At 44.3% G+C, this 18,953-nt stretch overlaps 1 protein-coding gene and 1 long non-coding RNA gene across 2 annotated transcripts in view; one reads left to right on the forward strand and one right to left on the reverse strand.

Annotated features, from left to right (window-relative positions):
• The window catches only part of LOC126191202 (uncharacterized), a 168,357-nt gene extending 164,765 nt beyond the window's left edge, over positions 1–3,592 (reverse strand). Inside the window, exons 1-2 of the long non-coding RNA XR_007538328.1 lie at positions 3,453–3,592; positions 818–938 (exon numbers count right to left, since the gene is read on the reverse strand). This is a non-coding gene — a long non-coding RNA (uncharacterized LOC126191202). The remainder of the gene's footprint in view (positions 1–817; positions 939–3,452) is intronic.
• The window catches only part of LOC126191192 (esterase E4-like), a 207,433-nt gene that overhangs the window by 17,847 nt on the left and 170,633 nt on the right, over positions 1–18,953 (forward strand). The window contains exon 2 of the mRNA XM_049931989.1: positions 15,483–15,661. Within this exon, the coding sequence (XP_049787946.1) occupies positions 15,483–15,661 (179 nt within the window). The remainder of the gene's footprint in view (positions 1–15,482; positions 15,662–18,953) is intronic.

Here is an 18,953-nt window from a genome sequence, read left to right on the forward strand (position 1 = left end):
CCGGTCTCTAAGCTCGCCTTTTACAGCACTGTGGCCCCTGCGAGTCTATGATTATGTATGTAAGAAGAGCTTATTTATTTTTCTATTTATTTTTTTGGTGCACTGTGACCATTTCTCAGTCTCGTTTGCATTTGGCAAAGTCGCATATGATTATTTCCGCATCTGTTTACGAATCTTTTAGTGACGTGGTATATTAATACTGCGAGAGTTACATGTATGGCGACCGTAGACAACATAGTTTGGTCCCTTTAAACATCAAACGAACCAACCAAACCAACATGTATGGCATATCTGCCCAACCGTATAATTAGGATTGTATTCCCCCCCCCCCTCCCCGATTTGTTTCACGTGTAGAGGGTGGGTGCGTCTGTTGCGCAGGTCCTGGTCATATTTGAGGGTACTCATGATTAATGCACAGATAAGTTTTCAGTAGCAAATAGGCCTACAGCTGTGGGTTAGCTTTCCAGCGTGTGTCTTTAGAAATATGTGGATCAATCGAAATTATGGACCATATTCGGATTTTCCCATGGTTAATATATGAGGCTTATAGTAATGTCGCTTATATTTGTAGGGTTCAATTTATCACGAGTCATCATTCCACTTTGGAGGCTACCTAAGTGAAAAAAGTAGTTGGAGGGAGAAGGGGTGCTGTGTTTCTGATTGGTCCAGGGAGAAAGGGCGTTGTGGAGGGATGTGCTTGGTGCATTGGCAACAGTCTAGTATAATTGCACGAAATACATAAATTTGTAAAAGAAACTTCTAAAAATATGTGAAATTGAGGAACGTACGAAAAATATATAAAACTAAGAGTACTTACATAAAACTGTCTGGGTATAGCGTCTGCCGGTGCCTCGAAACATTAAACAAATAGACCTGGAGTGACATACTTTGTTATGAACAAACAGCCACAACCTCTCTGCACTTTAGAGTGCCTATAGCTGTAAAATAGGAAAGCTGTGAAAAATACGTAAAATTGAGGAAAATACGTAAGAATACGTGAAACTTATAATACTTACATTTCTGTCTATGTGAGGTCTCTGATGGTGCCACATAACGTTGTTCTTAACAATTAGACCCAGGGTGATGTGGTTTGTTACAAACAAATAGACACAGCTTCTCCCTATGCTTCAAACTGCCTCCTGTTATAAAACAGGAACATTGCGGAAAATACATGAAAATGGAAATGAGCGTTTGGCGTGATTGGCCGGGAGGCCCCTTACGAAGTAGGTACGGCTGCCTTGGTGCAGGTCTTATTACAGGGCTATTACAAATGATTGAAGCGATTTCATAAATTCACTGTAGCTCCATTCATTGACATATGGTCACGACTCATTACAGATACGTAGAAAAACTCATAAAGTTTTGTTCGGCTGAAGCCGCACTTCAGGTTTCTGCCGCCAGAGCGCTCGAGAGCGCAGTGAGACAAAATGGCGACAGGAGCCGAGAAAGCGTATGTCGTGCTTGAAATGCACTCACATCAGTCAGTCATAACAGTGCAACGACACTTCAGGACGAAGTTCAACAAAGATCCACCAACTGCTAACTCCATTCGGCGATGGTATGCGCAGTTTAAAGCTTCTGGATGCCTCTGTAAGGGGAAATCAACGGGTCGGCCTGCAGTGAGCGAAGAAACGGTTGAACGCGTGCGGGCAAGTTTCACGCGTAGCCCGCGGAAGTCGACGAATAAAGCAAGCAGGAAGCTAAACGTACCACAGCCGACGGTTTGGAAAATCTTACGGAAAAGTCTAAAGCAGAAGCTTTACCGTTTACAATTGCTACAGGCCCTGACACCCGATGACAAAAGTCAAACGCTTTGAATTTTCGGCGCGGTTGCAACAGCTCGTGGAAGAGGTTGCGTTCAGTGTGAAACTTGTTTTCAGTGATGAAGCAACATTTTTTCTTAATGGTGAAGTGAACAGACACAATGTGCGAATCTGGGCGGTAGAGAATCCTCACGCATTCGTGCAGAAAATTCGCAATTCACCAAAAGTTAACGTGTTTTGTGCAATCTCACGGTTTAAAGTTTACGGCCCCTTTTTCTTCTGCGAAAAAAACGTTACAGGACACGTCTATCTGGACATGCTGGAAAATTGGCTCATGCTACAACTGGAGACCGACAGCGCCGACTTCATCTTTCAACAGGATGGTGCTCCACCGCACTTCCATCATGATGTTCGGCATTTCTTAAACAGGAGATTGGAAAACCGATGGATCGTTCGTGGTGGAGATGATGTTCAGCAATTCATGTCATGGCCTCCACGCTCTCCCGACTTAACCCCATGCGATTTCTTTCTGTGGGTTTATGTGAAAGATTCAGTGTTTAAACCTCCTCTACCAAGAAACGTGCCAGAACTGCGAGCTCGCATCAACGACGCTTTCGAACTCATTGATGGGGACATGCTGCGCCGAGTGTGGGAGGAACTTGATTATCGGCTTGATGTCTGCCGAATCACTAAAGGGGCACATATCGAACATTTGTGAATGCCTAAAAAAACTTTTTGAGTTTTTGTATGTGTGTGCAAAGCATTGTGAAAATATCTCAAATAATAAAGTTATTGTAGAGCTGTGAAATCGCTTCAATCATTTGTAATAACCCTGTACATTCGACCTGCGCGCCGATTGTGGATGAAATTATGATGAAGACAGCACAACACCCACTCCCTGAGCGGAGAAAATCCCCGACCTAGCCGGGAATAGAACCCGGGCCCGTAGGACGGCAATCCATCACACTGACCACTCAGCTATCGGGGCGGACGCAGAAAGTACATGAAACTGGGGAAACTACGACAAATGAAAAAATACGTAAAAATGAGAGTACTTACATCTCTGTCTGGTTATGGTCTCTGCTGGTGTAACGTAATATTGGTATTAACAAACAGAACTCAAGTGACATGACTCAACGTTATGCTTTTATTAACAAATAGATGCTGTGCAGATCCTGAGTAACCCCTCCCACACAAGTGTCCAATTTACAGAAGATGAGTGTGGGGAGTGGGTGCTTTACCTTCATTGGTCCAGGGGGAGGGGTGAGGGAGAGGGAGTTGGCGCCACTCGTGTCACATGAGTGTTCTGTCTGCCATACCTGCAAGGTTATCACATATATGTTTCGGAACCTTCTGCTCACAATATCTATATCGTAAATAGAAAAATTAGCGAAGAGGTTGGCTCCACATCGCTGCATGTATTGTGACCTGGGCATCGGGCTCTGACAGGCTTTAGCTGAACTAAGACGAGTCAGGAGCGGGCTTGAACAGTCGTTCGGCACGAAGTTTATAAATCGACAGTTTATTATGTAATTCGATCCAAGTTACATACAGTTTCCACTATAAAGAATTACACTTTATCTAAATGTGGTGATCTCGGCATTGTGCACCTAGCATCAGAAAAACCATTTGCAGAGTTTAAAACTAGTACATTTAACAGACATTCGTTTGCAAAAGTGGTAAACTTACAGTTCTATGAAGAGCTCTGCAGCGTTGATGATTTCACACAATGAAATACAATGTTTTCGTGCTGAGGAGTCATTTTTGAGAATGCCGTTGTATGGATGTAACAGTTAAACCAGGCTGTTCCAACCGAGCTCCAGGGAGCCGGATCGCTCCGGAGCACTCACTGCGGCAGCTCGGAGGCCGCGTGGAGGGGGAAAGCGAACTCACTGCTCCCTGGCCGCATGCAGCCGCAATAATCCGTGTTTAATGACAGCTATGACTAGCCGCGGGAGCCCTGTACCTCTATTGGAGGATACCTTTTCATTCATTGATAGGGATGGTCGCCCGCAGTGTCTTGTATGTCATAAAGTATTTAATTCTGCGAAGAGGTACAATATACAACGACATTATACACGTCTTCTCGCAGCGCACTACTATCAGGTAGAAGGCGTTGCACGCAGAGAACTGATAGCCAGGGTTAAGAACTACATACCAGGTGACGTAAGTTTAAAAACGGTTTTGTAATACGGAGGGTATCAAAACATGCAACATAGTTCGTGTTCTAAAATGCGTTTATTGTTTTCAGGTGAATGAGAGCGGAGAAAACACTACTGAATCTGCAATTCGAGCAAGCTACAGGGTCGTTCACATCATTGCGACGAGTGGCAAGCCGTTTTCGGTGGGACCACTCGTAAAATCGTGCATGGGAGCAGTTGCAGAATGTTTATTTCCAAGGGAGGTGCAGGCAATTGAAGGGGTTTGCCTCGCGAAGCAAACAATATCTCGTCGAATCCTGGACATGACAGCGGATTTAGAGACACAGCTCAGGAAAAAGGCGGAGAGCTTTGTTGCATTTTCACTAGCGTTTGACGAAAGCACCAACATATCGGACTGTGCTCAGCTTGCAGTCTTTGTTTGTGGTGTCGACATGGAGCTGCAAGTAACTGAAGAACTCTTGGATGTGGTACCACTCGATTACACCGCAACACTACGTGACATTTTTGACGTTGTTTGTGAATCAATGGACAATATGAATTTGCCGTGGGATAAGCTCCATTCTGTAGCGACAGACGGTGCACCACAAATGATCGGGCGTCACCAAAGTTTTTCTTCGCGTTTGTAAAATAAACTCAGGAACGAATTCGGGAAAGACATTTTGACTCTTCATTGTTTTATTCACCAAGAGGCACTGTGTGCTGAAACAGTAGAGCTAGGTGGCGTAATGAAAGATGTCGTGAAGTGCGTGAATTTTGTGCGGCGTCACGGTATGAATCATCGCCAATTCAAAGGATTACTGAAAGATATGGAAGCGGAGTATGGTGATATACCTCACTACAGTACAGTTATGAAAGGAGAAAAAATGTGTTGTCTGAAAGATATAAAATGGATACCAGACCTGGCGTTCCTAGCTGACATTACTATGCGTCTGAATAATTTAAATCTGTCATTGCAGGACAAAGGGCAGCTAATTGTTGACATGCACGACCAGATCAAAGCGTTCATGGAAAAGTTACGTTTATTTGAGAGGCAGATGAGTAATGACATTTAACGTTCTTCAATCGTCTTGCTTCTTTAAAACTACCCGAAGGTACTACTTTCGGCGATTACCAAGCAAAGTTAAAGCAGCTCATCACGTCGTTTGAAACACGGTTCCGAGACCTCACTAGTTTTGAAATGGAACTTAAGGTGTTCAGCACTCCTTTTTCAGTTTCCCCCGATAACTTGTCGTCGTCACTTCAGTTGGAGATTATTGGTTTGCAAAATTCAACTTTGTTGAAAGAGAGGTACTACAACACGTTGGATTTGTCACGATGGTATCGTTCATTACAGCAAAAAATATTTCCCAAGCTTCACAACAATGCCGCTCAGATCATGTGCATGTTTGGATCTACGTATTGTTGTGAGCAGCTTTCCTCAGCAATGAATAAAAGTGCGGAACGATCGTTTCTTCAGGATGCAACAATGAAGGCCATCCTCCGCATTAACGCTGCGAACACTTCGCCTGATATTTCCGATCTTGTAATGAAAAGAAAATGTCAAGCTACAGAGGCCCAATAAATTTCGTATGCAATTTCTTGTAAAACAGTTGTTTCTTATTTATTTCGTGAACTTCATATTTCCTGGTGTAGCATGTCACCACGTCTTAGCAGCTAAGAGTATGAGGTTGTCGATCTTGTAAGACGCAGCTGGCACATCAAAACGCTTGCCTTGCCGCCTGCCTCAGCCAGCCGTGCTACGTGCCAGCCCACTTGAATGGTCACAGCGAGCGACGCGGCTCCCTGGAGCAAGGAGTACTCCGCGGCTCGCAACGGAGCCGACGAGCTGGAACAGCCAGAGTTAGACAGTTACTGGTTGCATTAATGAAAACCTCAATATTTATTACGAAAATTTGAAAATTCATTTAAAAGCATTATTAAGTGTGATTCAATACCTAGAACAATTACAAACTGCAAAACTGGAATCCGAAAACCGTTGCTGAAGTCACGGCACTGTGGCCATTTCACGAATTATTTCCTTAGAATACTAAAACGTCCTTTGGTGCATATTTTAGAGTATGATTTTGTAGTGCCTGCAGCATCATCAAGCTCCATTCGCCTGTGTTTGGCCCACACAACACCAACATTTTCCATTATGAGCAGCACAATCGTCTTTTATCTAGTGTGATCCCAAGTTGGCAAGATAGAGAAAACATGGGTTTAAGAGGGAGCGAATGTCTCTCAGACTCTGTAAGCTTTTTCTGTAACTTGCAGGACGTGTAAGCGAAACATCGGTCTCCTGTCCAGTGTGACTCCAAGATACTTAGCCGCGGAGGACCATTCGATGGCTTCACCCCACAGCAAAATTTGTAGTGGGTATTTGGGCACCATCTTCTGAGTTACTTGATGCCCAAGTTTTCGAGACATGGTATGAGAGTTCCCATTTCCGTGCCCACATGGCGAAGTTGTCGTTTGCCTGGTGTAGTCGTCAGCATGTCATGTCAACATTCGTGTTACTATAACAGTATTATGAGCAAGTAGAATGAACTACAACCCTTTGGCCTGAGACAAGTCTACCGCGTAGACTGTGGATTACGTACAACAGTAGGCCGAGAACAGAGCCTAGGGAATGACTGTGTGGATGAAACCACAGGTGGACATGACGTTGTCAGATTGTCAGCGCTTACATGAAAGATTCTGCCTTGTAGATAACTCTGTAGGAGACTGATGTATGACATGGGGACCCTTACACTAATATGTTGTACAAAATATCCTTATGCCATGTGGAGTCAAAAGTTCCTGAGACTTCAAAGAGAATGGCAGGGAAATGCTCCCAAAGTTCCATAGGTTACATAGAGTATTCTGATAGACATCGTTTCTGTGGCATGGTCACGATGGAAACTCAACTGATTATTGGGAACAGGCCTCCATATCGGTGTACCTGTGAAGATGCAATAGGTGTAGCCTGTCCAACAGTTTTGACATCATGAAAAGGGAATCTGTCGTTTGGTAGCTCCTTGGAGAGTCACACTTTCTTACCAGGCATCAGAATTGCAACGATCTCGGTGTGCTTCCAGGCTAGATGGTCGGTGGCTGCAGATGGTATTTGTATTAGCAGGAGGTTAGTAAATAAATCTGGGCCTCCTGCTCTGTTGAAGTTGGAAAAGTTTAGTTGATTCTTGACCACATCTGGTGTGATTGGTTCAATGATGTCATCACCTGCTCTTGCTCTTAGATGTTGTGGCAACCTCTCAGTGATGAGGTCGATGTGTTACAGGTCAGCTGAGTCGATGAGCAATGTAAAGTTGTTGACGAAGGTGTCCACTAGAATGTTCACATTTGCATGAGACCCCGCAAATGGAATTATTGTCCTTAACAAGTAGCGGGATTTTTTAATCATCTGCTGCTGCTGGTGGACTGGCGTTTTGATCTGTTTGGATCATCTATAGTGTTAGGTGCTGTTGAACTGCATCATCACTGGGTTCTCGAGGATTTGGAGCATCTTGTGGAACGTTTGTCATACTTTCACGAAAAGTGTTCCACAATGTGCTGCAGATGTAGAAAAAGTATCTATTTTCAAATCAGATATTACTAGCACATAGTTCGATGGCAAAACATTTCTAATGATTGCTGTGATGTTGTGTGGGAGCGATTTTGCGATAGCAATATCTAAGGCAGCACCTCTTCTTCTGTTAATCGGGTAACATGTAGGATCACATGGACCAATGGCAATGGCATCTTTGTCTCCAATGATGCACAGAAGCTGGTGGCTGCTAGCACTAGTCAGCTTAGAGTTTTTTGGATTAACCTTTTTGCGTTAAAGTCTTCGTCAATAAATATTCTAGCATGGAATGCGAGAAGGGTCGCAATATCGACAAGATCCTGCATTTCTATCCGTAGCCTGTAGGTGGCTATGATCCTGCCTTGCACTGTGTCAACTGCTACTCATGCTGATTCTGGTGCCTCCAGGTCTGGTAACAGTGGGAAGTGATAACGTGATTTCTTTCGGTAGATGACCATTCCATTGCAGGCAGCTGGACTATAATTTCTGTAACAGAAAAATTGCTGACCTGATGTCAATGCTACACTTTAAATGAGTCTCCGTGGGGAGTACATGCCTGTCTCTTCTTTGGCAAGAAATTCCCAGAATTCTCGAGCCTTGTTGTTCAGGGTGGGCAAAATAAATATTTCATCCAACCCAACCCAAGTAAATATTTTTGGGCCAGTTTTATTTTGCCCAACCTGTACACGACGTTGATATTATAAGTTTCGACAGTTAACCGAATGCTCATTGTCGATATTGTCAGAATTGATGGGGCTTATGGCCTCTGCTACCGCTGTAAGGACAATGGTTGCTATACAACGTAGGATTTCATATATACCCTTCAGTAGTTTCAGTGTTCCAGTGTATCATTTAGCGTGGTTCACCTCTTCACTCCAGAGATTTTTTAAAAAGAAAAAAAAGGAAATTTTTCTTTTCATCTTCTTAGCTTTTTATTCACGTTTTCTACAACATCTACATTTCACTGTCAGAGTGAAGCAACTGGCACGACATCTTAACGTTCTTATTGTTTACCAGTCTGTTACATCGAGCTAGGCAGGACTATCTTCAGTCAAACACGAGAATTCGTAATTTTTCCAGTCAGATTATTCCGCATTTCTGTCATTAAGAAGAGCTTTTAATTGCTCATCTGTTAATATTTCGTGCATTGCTGGAAGTGTAGAAATAACAGTTATTTCAGTTTCCGTTATCGAAGACCAAACTGAAATTAGCACATATGCATTATGACCTGAAGTTCATATACGAGGCAGAAAACATATTAATCATAGGAACGAACAAAATTTATGCAAATCTGAACTAATTTTCAACATCTACACTCCTGGAAATGGAAAAAAGAACACATTGACACCGGTGTGTCAGACCCACCATACTTGCTCCGGACACTGCGAGAGTGCTGTACAAGCAATGATCACACGCACGGCACAGCGGACACACCAGGAACCGCGGTGTTGGCCGTCGAATGGCGCTAGCTGCACAGCATTTGTGCACCGCCGCCGTCAGTGTCAGCCAGTTTGCCGTGGCATACGGAGCTCCATCGCAGTCTTTAACACTGGTAGCATGCCGCGACAGCGTGGACGTGAACCGTATGTGCAGTTGACGGACTTTGAGCGAGGGCGTATAGTGGGCATGCGGGAAGCCGGGTGGACGTACCGCCGAATTGCTCAACACGTGGGGCGTGAGGTCTCCACAGTACATCGATGTTGTCGCCAGTGGTCGGCGGAAGGTGCACGTGCCCGTCGACCTGGGACCGGACCGCAGCGACGCACGGATGCACGCCAAGACCGTAGGATCCTACGCAGTGCCGTAGGGGACCGCACCGCCACTTCCCAGCAAATTAGGGACACTGTTGCTCGTGGGGTATCGGCGAGGACCATTCGCAACCGTCTCCATGAAGCTGGGCTACGGTCCCGTACACCGTTAGGCCGTCTTCCGCTCACGCCCCAACATCGTGCAGCCCGCCTCCAGTGGTGTCGCGACAGGCGTGAATGGAGGGACGAATGGAGACGTGTCGTCTTCAGCGATGAGAGTCGCTTCTGCCCTGGTGCCAATGATGGTCGTATGCGTGTTTGGCGCCGTGCAGGTGAGCGCCACAATCAGGACTGCATACGACCGAGGCACACAGGGCCAACACCCGGCATCATGGTGTGGGGAGCGATCTCCTACACTGGCCGTACACCACTGGTGATCGTCGAGGGGACACTGAATAGTGCACGGTACATCCAAACCGTCATCGAACCCATCGTTTTACCATTCCTAGACCGGCAAGGGAACTTGCTGTTCCAACAGGACAATGCACGTCCGCATGTATCCCGTGCCACCCAACGTGCTCTAGAAGGTGTAAGTCAACTACCCTGGCCAGCAAGATCTCCGGATCTATCCCCCATTGAGCATGTTTGGGACTGGATGAAGCGTCGTCTCACGCGGTCTGCACGTCCAGCACGAACGCTGGTCCAACTGAGGCGCCAGGTGGAAATGGCATGGCAAGCCGTTCCACAGGACTACATCCAGCATCTCTACGATCGTCTCCATGGGAGAATAGCAGTCTGCATTGCTGCGAAAGGTGGATATACACTGTACTAGTGCCGACATTGTGCATGCTCTGTTTCCTGTGTCTATGTGCCTGTGGTTCTGCCAGTGTGATCATGTGATGTATCTGACCCCAGGAATGTGTCAATAAAGTTTCCCCTTCCTGGGACAATGAATTCACGGTGTTCTTATTTCAATTTCCAGGAGTGTATGTTATGTGGACATGTGTCCGGAAACGCTTACTTTCCATGTTAGAGCTCATTTTATTACTTCTCTTCAAATCACATTAATCATGGAATGGAAACACACAGCAACAGAACGTACCAGCGTGACGTCAAACACTTTGTTACAGGAAATGTTCAAAATTACCTCCGTTAGCGAGGATACATGCATCCACCCTCCGTCGCATGGAATCCCTGATGCTCTGATGCAGCCCTGGAGAATGGCATACTGTATCACAGCCGTCCACAATACGAGCACATAGAGTCTCTACATTTGGTATCGGGGTTGCGTAGACAAGAGCTTTCAAATACCCCCATAAATGAAAGTCAAGAGGGTTGAGGTCAGGAGAGCGTGGAGGCCATGGAATTGGTCCGCCTCTACCAATCCATCGGTCACCGAATCTGTTGTTGAGAAGCGTATGAACACTTCGACTGAAATGTGCAGGAGCTCCATCGTGCATGAACCACATGTTGTGTCGTACTTGTAAAGGCACATGTTCTAGCAGCACAGGTAGAGTATCCCATATGAAATCATGATAACGTGCTCCATTGAGCGTAGGTAGAACATGGGGCCCAATCAAGACATCACCAACAATGCCTGCTGAATATTTCTTAGGACAAGAAGAATTTGCTAAAATACCACCACCAGTTGTTAGAACTCCATTGGGATCTTTGAGGGGCTCAGTTATTGCATCCAGAACTGGAAAACCAATATATTCTTTCAGAGGAGTTCGCTACGCCCAGCCACCTGTTGGAAACCTCAGATTCAAGGTACAGTGTGCTTCAATTTGCATCACTTTTTTTCTGAATTTTGTCATTACACAGGACGTCTCATAGCCACTATAAAAGAACTTTTTCTCGAGAATGGTGTATACAATGTTTTTAGGAAGAAATGCATTTAGGCAAACTCGTAAGCACTAATGGAATGGTGAGCCATGCTCTGCCTGGAAGATGTTGGAAAATAAATTCACCACATAAGTCCAAGGTAGGCAATGTTCGTTTAGTTAAGCAACAGATGACCATTTTGATACAATGGTAAGTTTAAGCACATTCATATTGGTGTGCACCCCATCTCCACAAATAGCAAGGAATTAAAAAGAACAGGAGTTGTGGAGCTCAATTAATTAACTTTAAGTTGAATTACTCTTATGGCTGTTTCAGTCATAAAACTTACATAGTTCTGTATTTTAAATCAATTATATAAACCTTTTCAAGTTTACTGCCAGTTAAAACTAAATTTGGTTTACATAGCATAGTTGCAGCATTACCAGATTTGTAGGGTTGATGCAGTAGTGTTTAACATCTGCTCCCCAGTAATTGCAAGTTCATCATCATTTGAACTTGAAATAATATCTTCCTCCCATCATCTCAATGCTTTGGAAGACTGAGAGGTGATTAACCAATCTCATTGTTCAGTAGTCAGCATTTCATCCCAGTGCATCAACTCTCTTGCCAGTTCTCTTTGTAACAAGCAGGATGCTCAGCATGCATTGACTGTAGACATTTGATTACGACAATACTTGACATCTCTGTTGAAGATTTATAGCATTTTAATTTATTGATCTTTTCATTGGAATTACATATTTCCTTTTGCCTGACACTACCAATGTATATATACGAGGGTTGACTGAAAAGTAATGCCTCCACCTTCGTAACTCTTCAACAGTTGGCAGCATTGGTATGTGGCAGGTACTGGCTTGGTCCATAGCCTCTTCTCTACAGCTCCAGTTGGCATGCAGCCTTAGCACTGAGTGGTTGTGTTGTTACAGTGTAAAGTATGGAACCCTGCGCAGACGGTCGGTCAATGGGATTAAAGCAACGTGCAGTCATAGAATTCTTGACAGCAGGTATCACTTGGAGAGGAACTGCAAGAACAATCGATATTTCACAAGAACGTATGGGTCACATTATTGCTTTGCTTGTCTGTTGGAAGATCTGTGGGTACCCCTGATGCTGACTCCTGAAATGAAAGCGTACAGACTTGGAATTTGCCAGGAATTCCTCTCAAGGTACGAGAATGAAGGTGACGCCTCTCTCCATTCAGTTGTGACAGGAGATGAAACGTGGGTACACCAGTACAACCTGGAGATGAAACATCAGTATATGGAATATCGACTCTCATCGCTGAAGACGACACGTCTCCATTCGTCCCTCCATTCATGCCTGTCGCGACACCACTGGAGGCGGGCTGCACGATGTTGGGGCGTGAGCGGAAGACGGCCTAACGGTGTACGGGACCGTAGCCCAGCTTCATGGAGACGGTTGCGAATGGTCCTCGCCGATACCCCAGGAGCAACAGTGTCCCTAATTTGCTGGGAAGTGGCGGTGCGGTCCCCTACGGCACTGCGTAGGATCCTACGGTCTTGGCGTGCATCCGTGCGTCGCTGCGGTCCGGTCCCAGGTCGACGGGCACGTGCACCTTCCGCCGACCACTGGCGACAACATCGATGTACTGTGGAGACCTCACACCCCACGTGTTGAGCAATTCGGCGGTACGTCCACCCGGCCTCCCGCATGCCCACTATACGCCCTCGCTCAATGTTCGTCAACTGCACATACGGTTCACGTCCACGCTGTCGCAGCATGCTACCAGTGTTAAAGACTGCGATGGAGCTCCGTATGCCACGGCAAACTGGCTGACACTGACAGTGACGGTGCACAAATGCTGCGCAGCTAGCGCCATTCGACGGCCAACACCGTGGTTCCTGGTGTGTCCGCTGTGCCGTGCGTGTGATCATTGCTTGTACAGCCCTCTCACAGTGTCCGGAGCAAGTATGGTGGGTCTGACACACCGGTGTCAATGTGTTCTTTTTTCCATTTCCAGGAGTGTATTTTCCTTCTTTGTGTGTGAGGAATGTTTCCTGAAACTTTGGCCGTATCTTTTTGTAACACCCTGTATATTCCTTTCTATGCCATTCTCCGAAGAACTTTCCTTATCTTCTTTCAATTCAGATCTTGGATGCGATGACTTGTCTGACTTCTGCCTTGGCTGCAGTCCTTTTTGTTCCGTCGTTTGATGACATAGCTTCGTTTCTGCACTGCTCACTGGTCGTCTCGGTGAGAGTAGGTGACGGCGGTTGTGCACCATTTGAAACGGATGTTGCGTAGGAAATTCCTGTCTTTCTCAGCACTAATTTCTTGTGCCAGCTACGCTGTTGGCGGATGTTAACCTGTACGACTCATAGCATGATCTCCACAGCAATTGGAACACATCAGCTTCTTCTTTTAAAACTTTTGTGTGCGTTTGCTGCTGTTGTGATTGCCGGCACATTTTACGCATCATGCAGACGTACTGCAATGTAGTGAAACATGCCAACGCTCCTGGCATTGGTACCGTTATTTTGGTCCTCTTCTGGGCTTTACTCTCTCAGTGTTGACAATCGCCGGCCACGGTGGCTGTGCGGTTCTAGGCGCTTCAGTCCGGAACCGCAGGACTGCTACGGTCGCAGGTTCGAATCCTGCCTCGGGCATGGATGTGTGTGATGTCCTTAGGTTAGTTAGGTTTAAGTAGTTCTAAGTTCTAGGGGACTGATGACCTAAGATGTTAAGTCCCATAGTGCTCAAAGCCATGTGAACCATTTTTTTTTGTTGACAATCAGCTGCTGGTACCCACTTGATGTTTTGTGATGCTTCTGTTCTTGGCGGTGTCTAGGGCGATGACAAGGTACAGCAGATTGATTTTCTTATCTTGTGTATGTCACTCACACAACATTGTGCCTCGAATGTCATTTTCAGATAGGCCTAGTTTAGATAGCGCTGATTGGGAGTCTTCTAATCACAATCTTCTTTAGAGTGCTCATTGTAGAGAGTGTAGGTGCAGTATCCAACTTTCATTTCTTTGGACAGTGTTGTAATCTTTGAGTGTTCATATCATATTCTTGTATGCCGGTTCTGGCTAAATTCTGGAGGACGACGGTTCAGTCCCGCATCCGGCCATCCTCATTTAGGTTTTCCATGATTTCCCTAAATCGCTACAGGCAAATGCCGGGATGGTTCCTTTGAAAGGGCACGGCCGACTTCCTTCCCCGACCTTCCCTAATCCGATGACCTCACTGTTTGGTCTCTTCACCCGAACAACCCAACCCCTCTGGCTAAATGAAAACCTAAGTGCAGTTCCTTGCAGAGGATCCGAGGATGGCGTTCAGGTGTTGTATAGGTCAGTTATTTTCCTACATAGTAGACAGCAGCCGATAGAGGCTTGGGGTCTCTTGCAGAGGCTGGGTAACTGTGTTTGAGACTGTTCTTCATTGTGTCATCATGATGAGTATGTATTTGCAGTATTACTGTGATGAATATGTTGCCAATGATGCAGGGATGGCGTCTTCTTCTTCGCAGTTATCTTCTCTCTGGAATTTGACGTCAGACATTGCATGACAGGTGGATTTGGTTGATACTTGTGCACCAGGAACATATTTTGATGCACGTATCCCAAGTCTGACATTTCCTTCTTGGTCTCTTACACATAATTCCTTCTTTGTTTCATTTGAGCTTCTCTTTTTGATTGTGAAAAGGCTGATGTTATGCATCTCTTACGGCTTCCAGCCTCTTGTTTCCGTAGCCTTTGGATTGACATTGCTGCCTCTTTGGGGGCAAGTGTTGCCACAGTTTCACAGGTGGGAATTGGGTTGACAGAGTGGTGGATGGCGACCAAGTTGCTGTTTCTGTTCATTTTGTGTTGACGAGATGGTGGCATCTGCGTTTCTCTGGGTGCCCATGTCGTAGCCCATTTTGTTGTCCGTTGTCAAGGCCTTGTCCATTATAGTGGGTTGAGCAGCCCTGACAGACACTGAGCTGGAAGCCACAGCCTGCTGACCAGCTGTTATCCATCCATGCAGAGACAGAGCTTGTGCATTCACCCAAACAGCACTCTTACTCAGAGTAATGATGCCTCACTATCTAAAATATACTGTATGTTTCACTCATTTGTTAAGTGTCTGCCCCCGGTAGCTGAGTGGTCAGCGCGACAGACTGTCAATCCTAATGGCCCGGGTTCGATTCCCGGCTGGGTCGGAGGTTTTCTCCGCTCAGGGACTGGGTGTTGTGTTGGACTAATCATCATCATTTCATCCCCATCGATGCGCAAGTCGCCAAAGTGGTGTCAAATCGAAAGACTTGCACCAGGCGAGTGGTCTACTCGACGAGAGGCCCTCGTCACATGCCGTTATTATTATTATTATTATTTGCTAAGTATGTTGGTGGAACTGTCATTAGTAGATAGCTGATTAATAATCGTTTTTTATACTTACTGAAATGTGTTTCTTTTGTGCAGATGGTGTGGCTGAATATTTCTTAGGACAAGAAGAATTTGCTAAAATACCACCACCAGTTGTTAGAACTCCATTGGGATCTTTGAGGGGCTCAGTTATTGCATCCAGAACTGGAAAACCAATATATTCTTTCAGAGGAGTTCGCTACGCCCAGCCACCTGTTGGAAACCTCAGATTCAAGGTACAGTGTGCTTCAATTTGCATCACTTTTTTTCTGAATTTTGTCATTACACAGGATGTCTCATAGCCACTATAAAAGAACTTTTTCTCGAGAATGGTGTATACAATGTTTTTAGGAAGAAATGCATTTAGGCAAACTCGTAAGCACTAATGGAATGGTGAGCCATGCTCTGCCTGGAAGATGTTGGAAAATAAATTCACCACATAAGTCCAAGGTAGGCAATGTTCGTTTAGTTAAGCAACAGATGACCATTTTGATACAATGGTAAGTTTAAGCACATTCATATTGGTGTGCACCCCATCTCCACAAATAGCAAGGAATTAAAAAGAACAGGAGTTGTGGAGCTCAATTAATTAACTTTAAGTTGAATTACTCTTATGGCTGTTTCAGTCATAAAACTTACATAGTTCTGTATTTTAAATCAATTATATAAACCTTTTCAAGTTTACTGCCAGTTAAAACTAAATTTGGTTTACATAGCATAGTTGCAGCATTACCAGATTTGTAGGGTTGATGCAGTAGTGTTTAACATCTGCTCCCCAGTAATTGCAAGTTCATCATCATTTGAACTTGAAATAATATCTTCCTCCCATCATCTCAATGCTTTGGAAGACTGAGAGGTGATTAACCAATCTCATTGTTCAGTAGTCAGCATTTCATCCCAGTGCATCAACTCTCTTGCCAGTTCTCTTTGTAACAAGCAGGATGCTCAGCATGCATTGACTGTAGACATTTGATTACGACAATACTTGACATCTCTGTTGAAGATTTATAGCATTTTAATTTATTGATCTTTTCATTGGAATTACATATTTCCTTTTGCCTGACACTACCAATGTATATATACGAGGGTTGACTGAAAAGTAATGCCTCCACCTTCGTAACTCTTCAACAGTTGGCAGCATTGGTATGTGGCAGGTACTGGCTTGGTCCATAGCCTCTTCTCTACAGCTCCAGTTGGCATGCAGCCTTAGCACTGAGTGGTTGTGTTGTTACAGTGTAAAGTATGGAACCCTGCGCAGACGGTCGGTCAATGGGATTAAAGCAACGTGCAGTCATAGAATTCTTGACAGCAGGTATCACTTGGAGAGGAACTGCAAGAACAATCGATATTTCACAAGAACGTATGGGTCACATTATTGCTTTGCTTGTCTGTTGGAAGATCTGTGGGTACCCCTGATGCTGACTCCTGAAATGAAAGCGTACAGACTTGGAATTTGCCAGGAATTCCTCTCAAGGTACGAGAATGAAGGTGACGCCTCTCTCCATTCAGTTGTGACAGGAGATGAAACGTGGGTACACCAGTACAACCTGGAGATGAAACATCAGTATATGGAATATCGACACAAAGATTCGCCCCAGAAAAAGAAATTCAAGACACAGCCCTCAGCTGGAAAAATCATGGCCACAGTGTTCTGGGACACAGATGGTGTTATCCATGTCGATTTCCTTGATCATGGAACAATAATAAATTCAGAGCATTACGTCACAACATTGCGAACTCTGAAATGACGCCAGCCGGTGTGGCCATGCGGTTCTAGGCGCTTCAGTCTGGAACCGCGTGACCACTACGATTGCAGGTTCGAATCCTGCCTCGGGCATGGATGTGTGTGATGTCCTTAGGTTAGTTAGGTTTAAGTAGTTCTAAGTTCTAGGGGACTGATGACCACAGATGTTAAGTCCCATAGTGCTCAGAGCCATTTGAACCATTTTTTCTGAAATGACGGCTAACAAGGGTCCGAAAAAAGGGAAATGTTTTCTTATAGCATGACAATGCCAAACCACACACTTCACGTGCCACCACAGCAAAACTTCAGAGACTGAATCTCACCACCGTATAGCATCCTCCATACAGTCCAGATTTAGCACCGTCTGACTTCCATCTGTTCCCGATGATGAAAGACTATCTGCAGGGGCATCATTATGTTTCTGATGAAGACATTGAGATAACTGAGACTGTGGTTTTGGAAACAGCTTCAGAAAACTTGTTCATTGATGGCAGAAATGTATCCAATTGGCTGGTGATTATATGGAAAAGTGAATATTGGTAATTAAAGATCACATTCAAAGGATTATTCCTGCATTTGATTTATTGAAATATTCCCATCCACACCAAATTAACGAAGATGGAGGCATTACTTTTCATTCAACCCTTGTACCTTCAATACATAGGTATCAAAATTGCAATAATCACTGGCTTTTGCAATCAAATAATTTAGTGTACAACAGCAACAAAGTGAAAAAATATATTTCCATCTGTAGTAATGTTCCCCAATTTTAACACAAGTTCTTCCTCATATTCTAAACAAAATAAAAATAAAAGTATGTGATAAAATGTAATAGGTCAAAGTTTGGATGTTACAGGCAGTTGTCTAAATGTGTATACATCTATGTTGTTAACTGGCAGAATTTGAAACTCATCAAACTACTTTCAGATATTATACATTTAAATAGTTAAATTATCTTTTCACTCACATGAAATTCAGAAGTGACTGTTCTTCAAATTAGCGAGAGTACAAGCATAATTATTCAGAAACATGTAATGTGTATTCATATATGCCAATGTGAGGAGAGGTCCTTTTAAAGCATTAGTATGTACAAACCTGCCACACAGATATTTCATCTATACATTAAAACCACTAATATTATATATTCTTTACAGAATTGTAGATAAATAAAAACTTTCATTATTTTATAGTAGTAATATGTCATTGATCTACACAAGGTTAGTAATAAGTAAGGGGATAAACTTTGGAGGTGATTTCTCACAGGAAAAGAAACAAAAACATTCATTACATAAGTGTGTGATGTCTGTTCTTTTAGATATGCCTGAAATAATATGCCTGCAAGCACCAGAGCTAGTTTCTGGCACCCTGTAGAGAGAGGCTTCATCCATCTTGGACATGACGGGTGTGTCTTTCCCTAATCTTCCTAAATGGGTTGTGGTTTGTGACACTTAGACTGATTTCAAATGTGAGTAATTTTCTCATATTGGCTAGTGTTTTCCAGCACCTGATAGAAATAAATCACTGGAGGAAACAGCAACTTTTGTAGAAGTTCTGTTGGCTGAAGCAAGAAATGGTGAATGGAAATACCTGAATTCTGCTCATGAGGCTAATTGGGCAGAAGTAGTACATTTTAAAGTCATGGAAGGGTTTGGACTTCATGGAAATGAGGAGTCGGACCCCATCTCTTGTGGGGTGTAGAAGCTGTGTGCCCGCTGGGATGAAGGTGGTGTTTTTATAATGTATGTCTCATATGAGGAGCAGATGATTCTGTGTGATCAACCAAA

This window comes from Schistocerca cancellata, chromosome 1, assembly GCF_023864275.1.
Source record: "Schistocerca cancellata isolate TAMUIC-IGC-003103 chromosome 1, iqSchCanc2.1, whole genome shotgun sequence".
Classification (NCBI taxonomy): domain Eukaryota; kingdom Metazoa; phylum Arthropoda; class Insecta; order Orthoptera; family Acrididae; genus Schistocerca; species Schistocerca cancellata.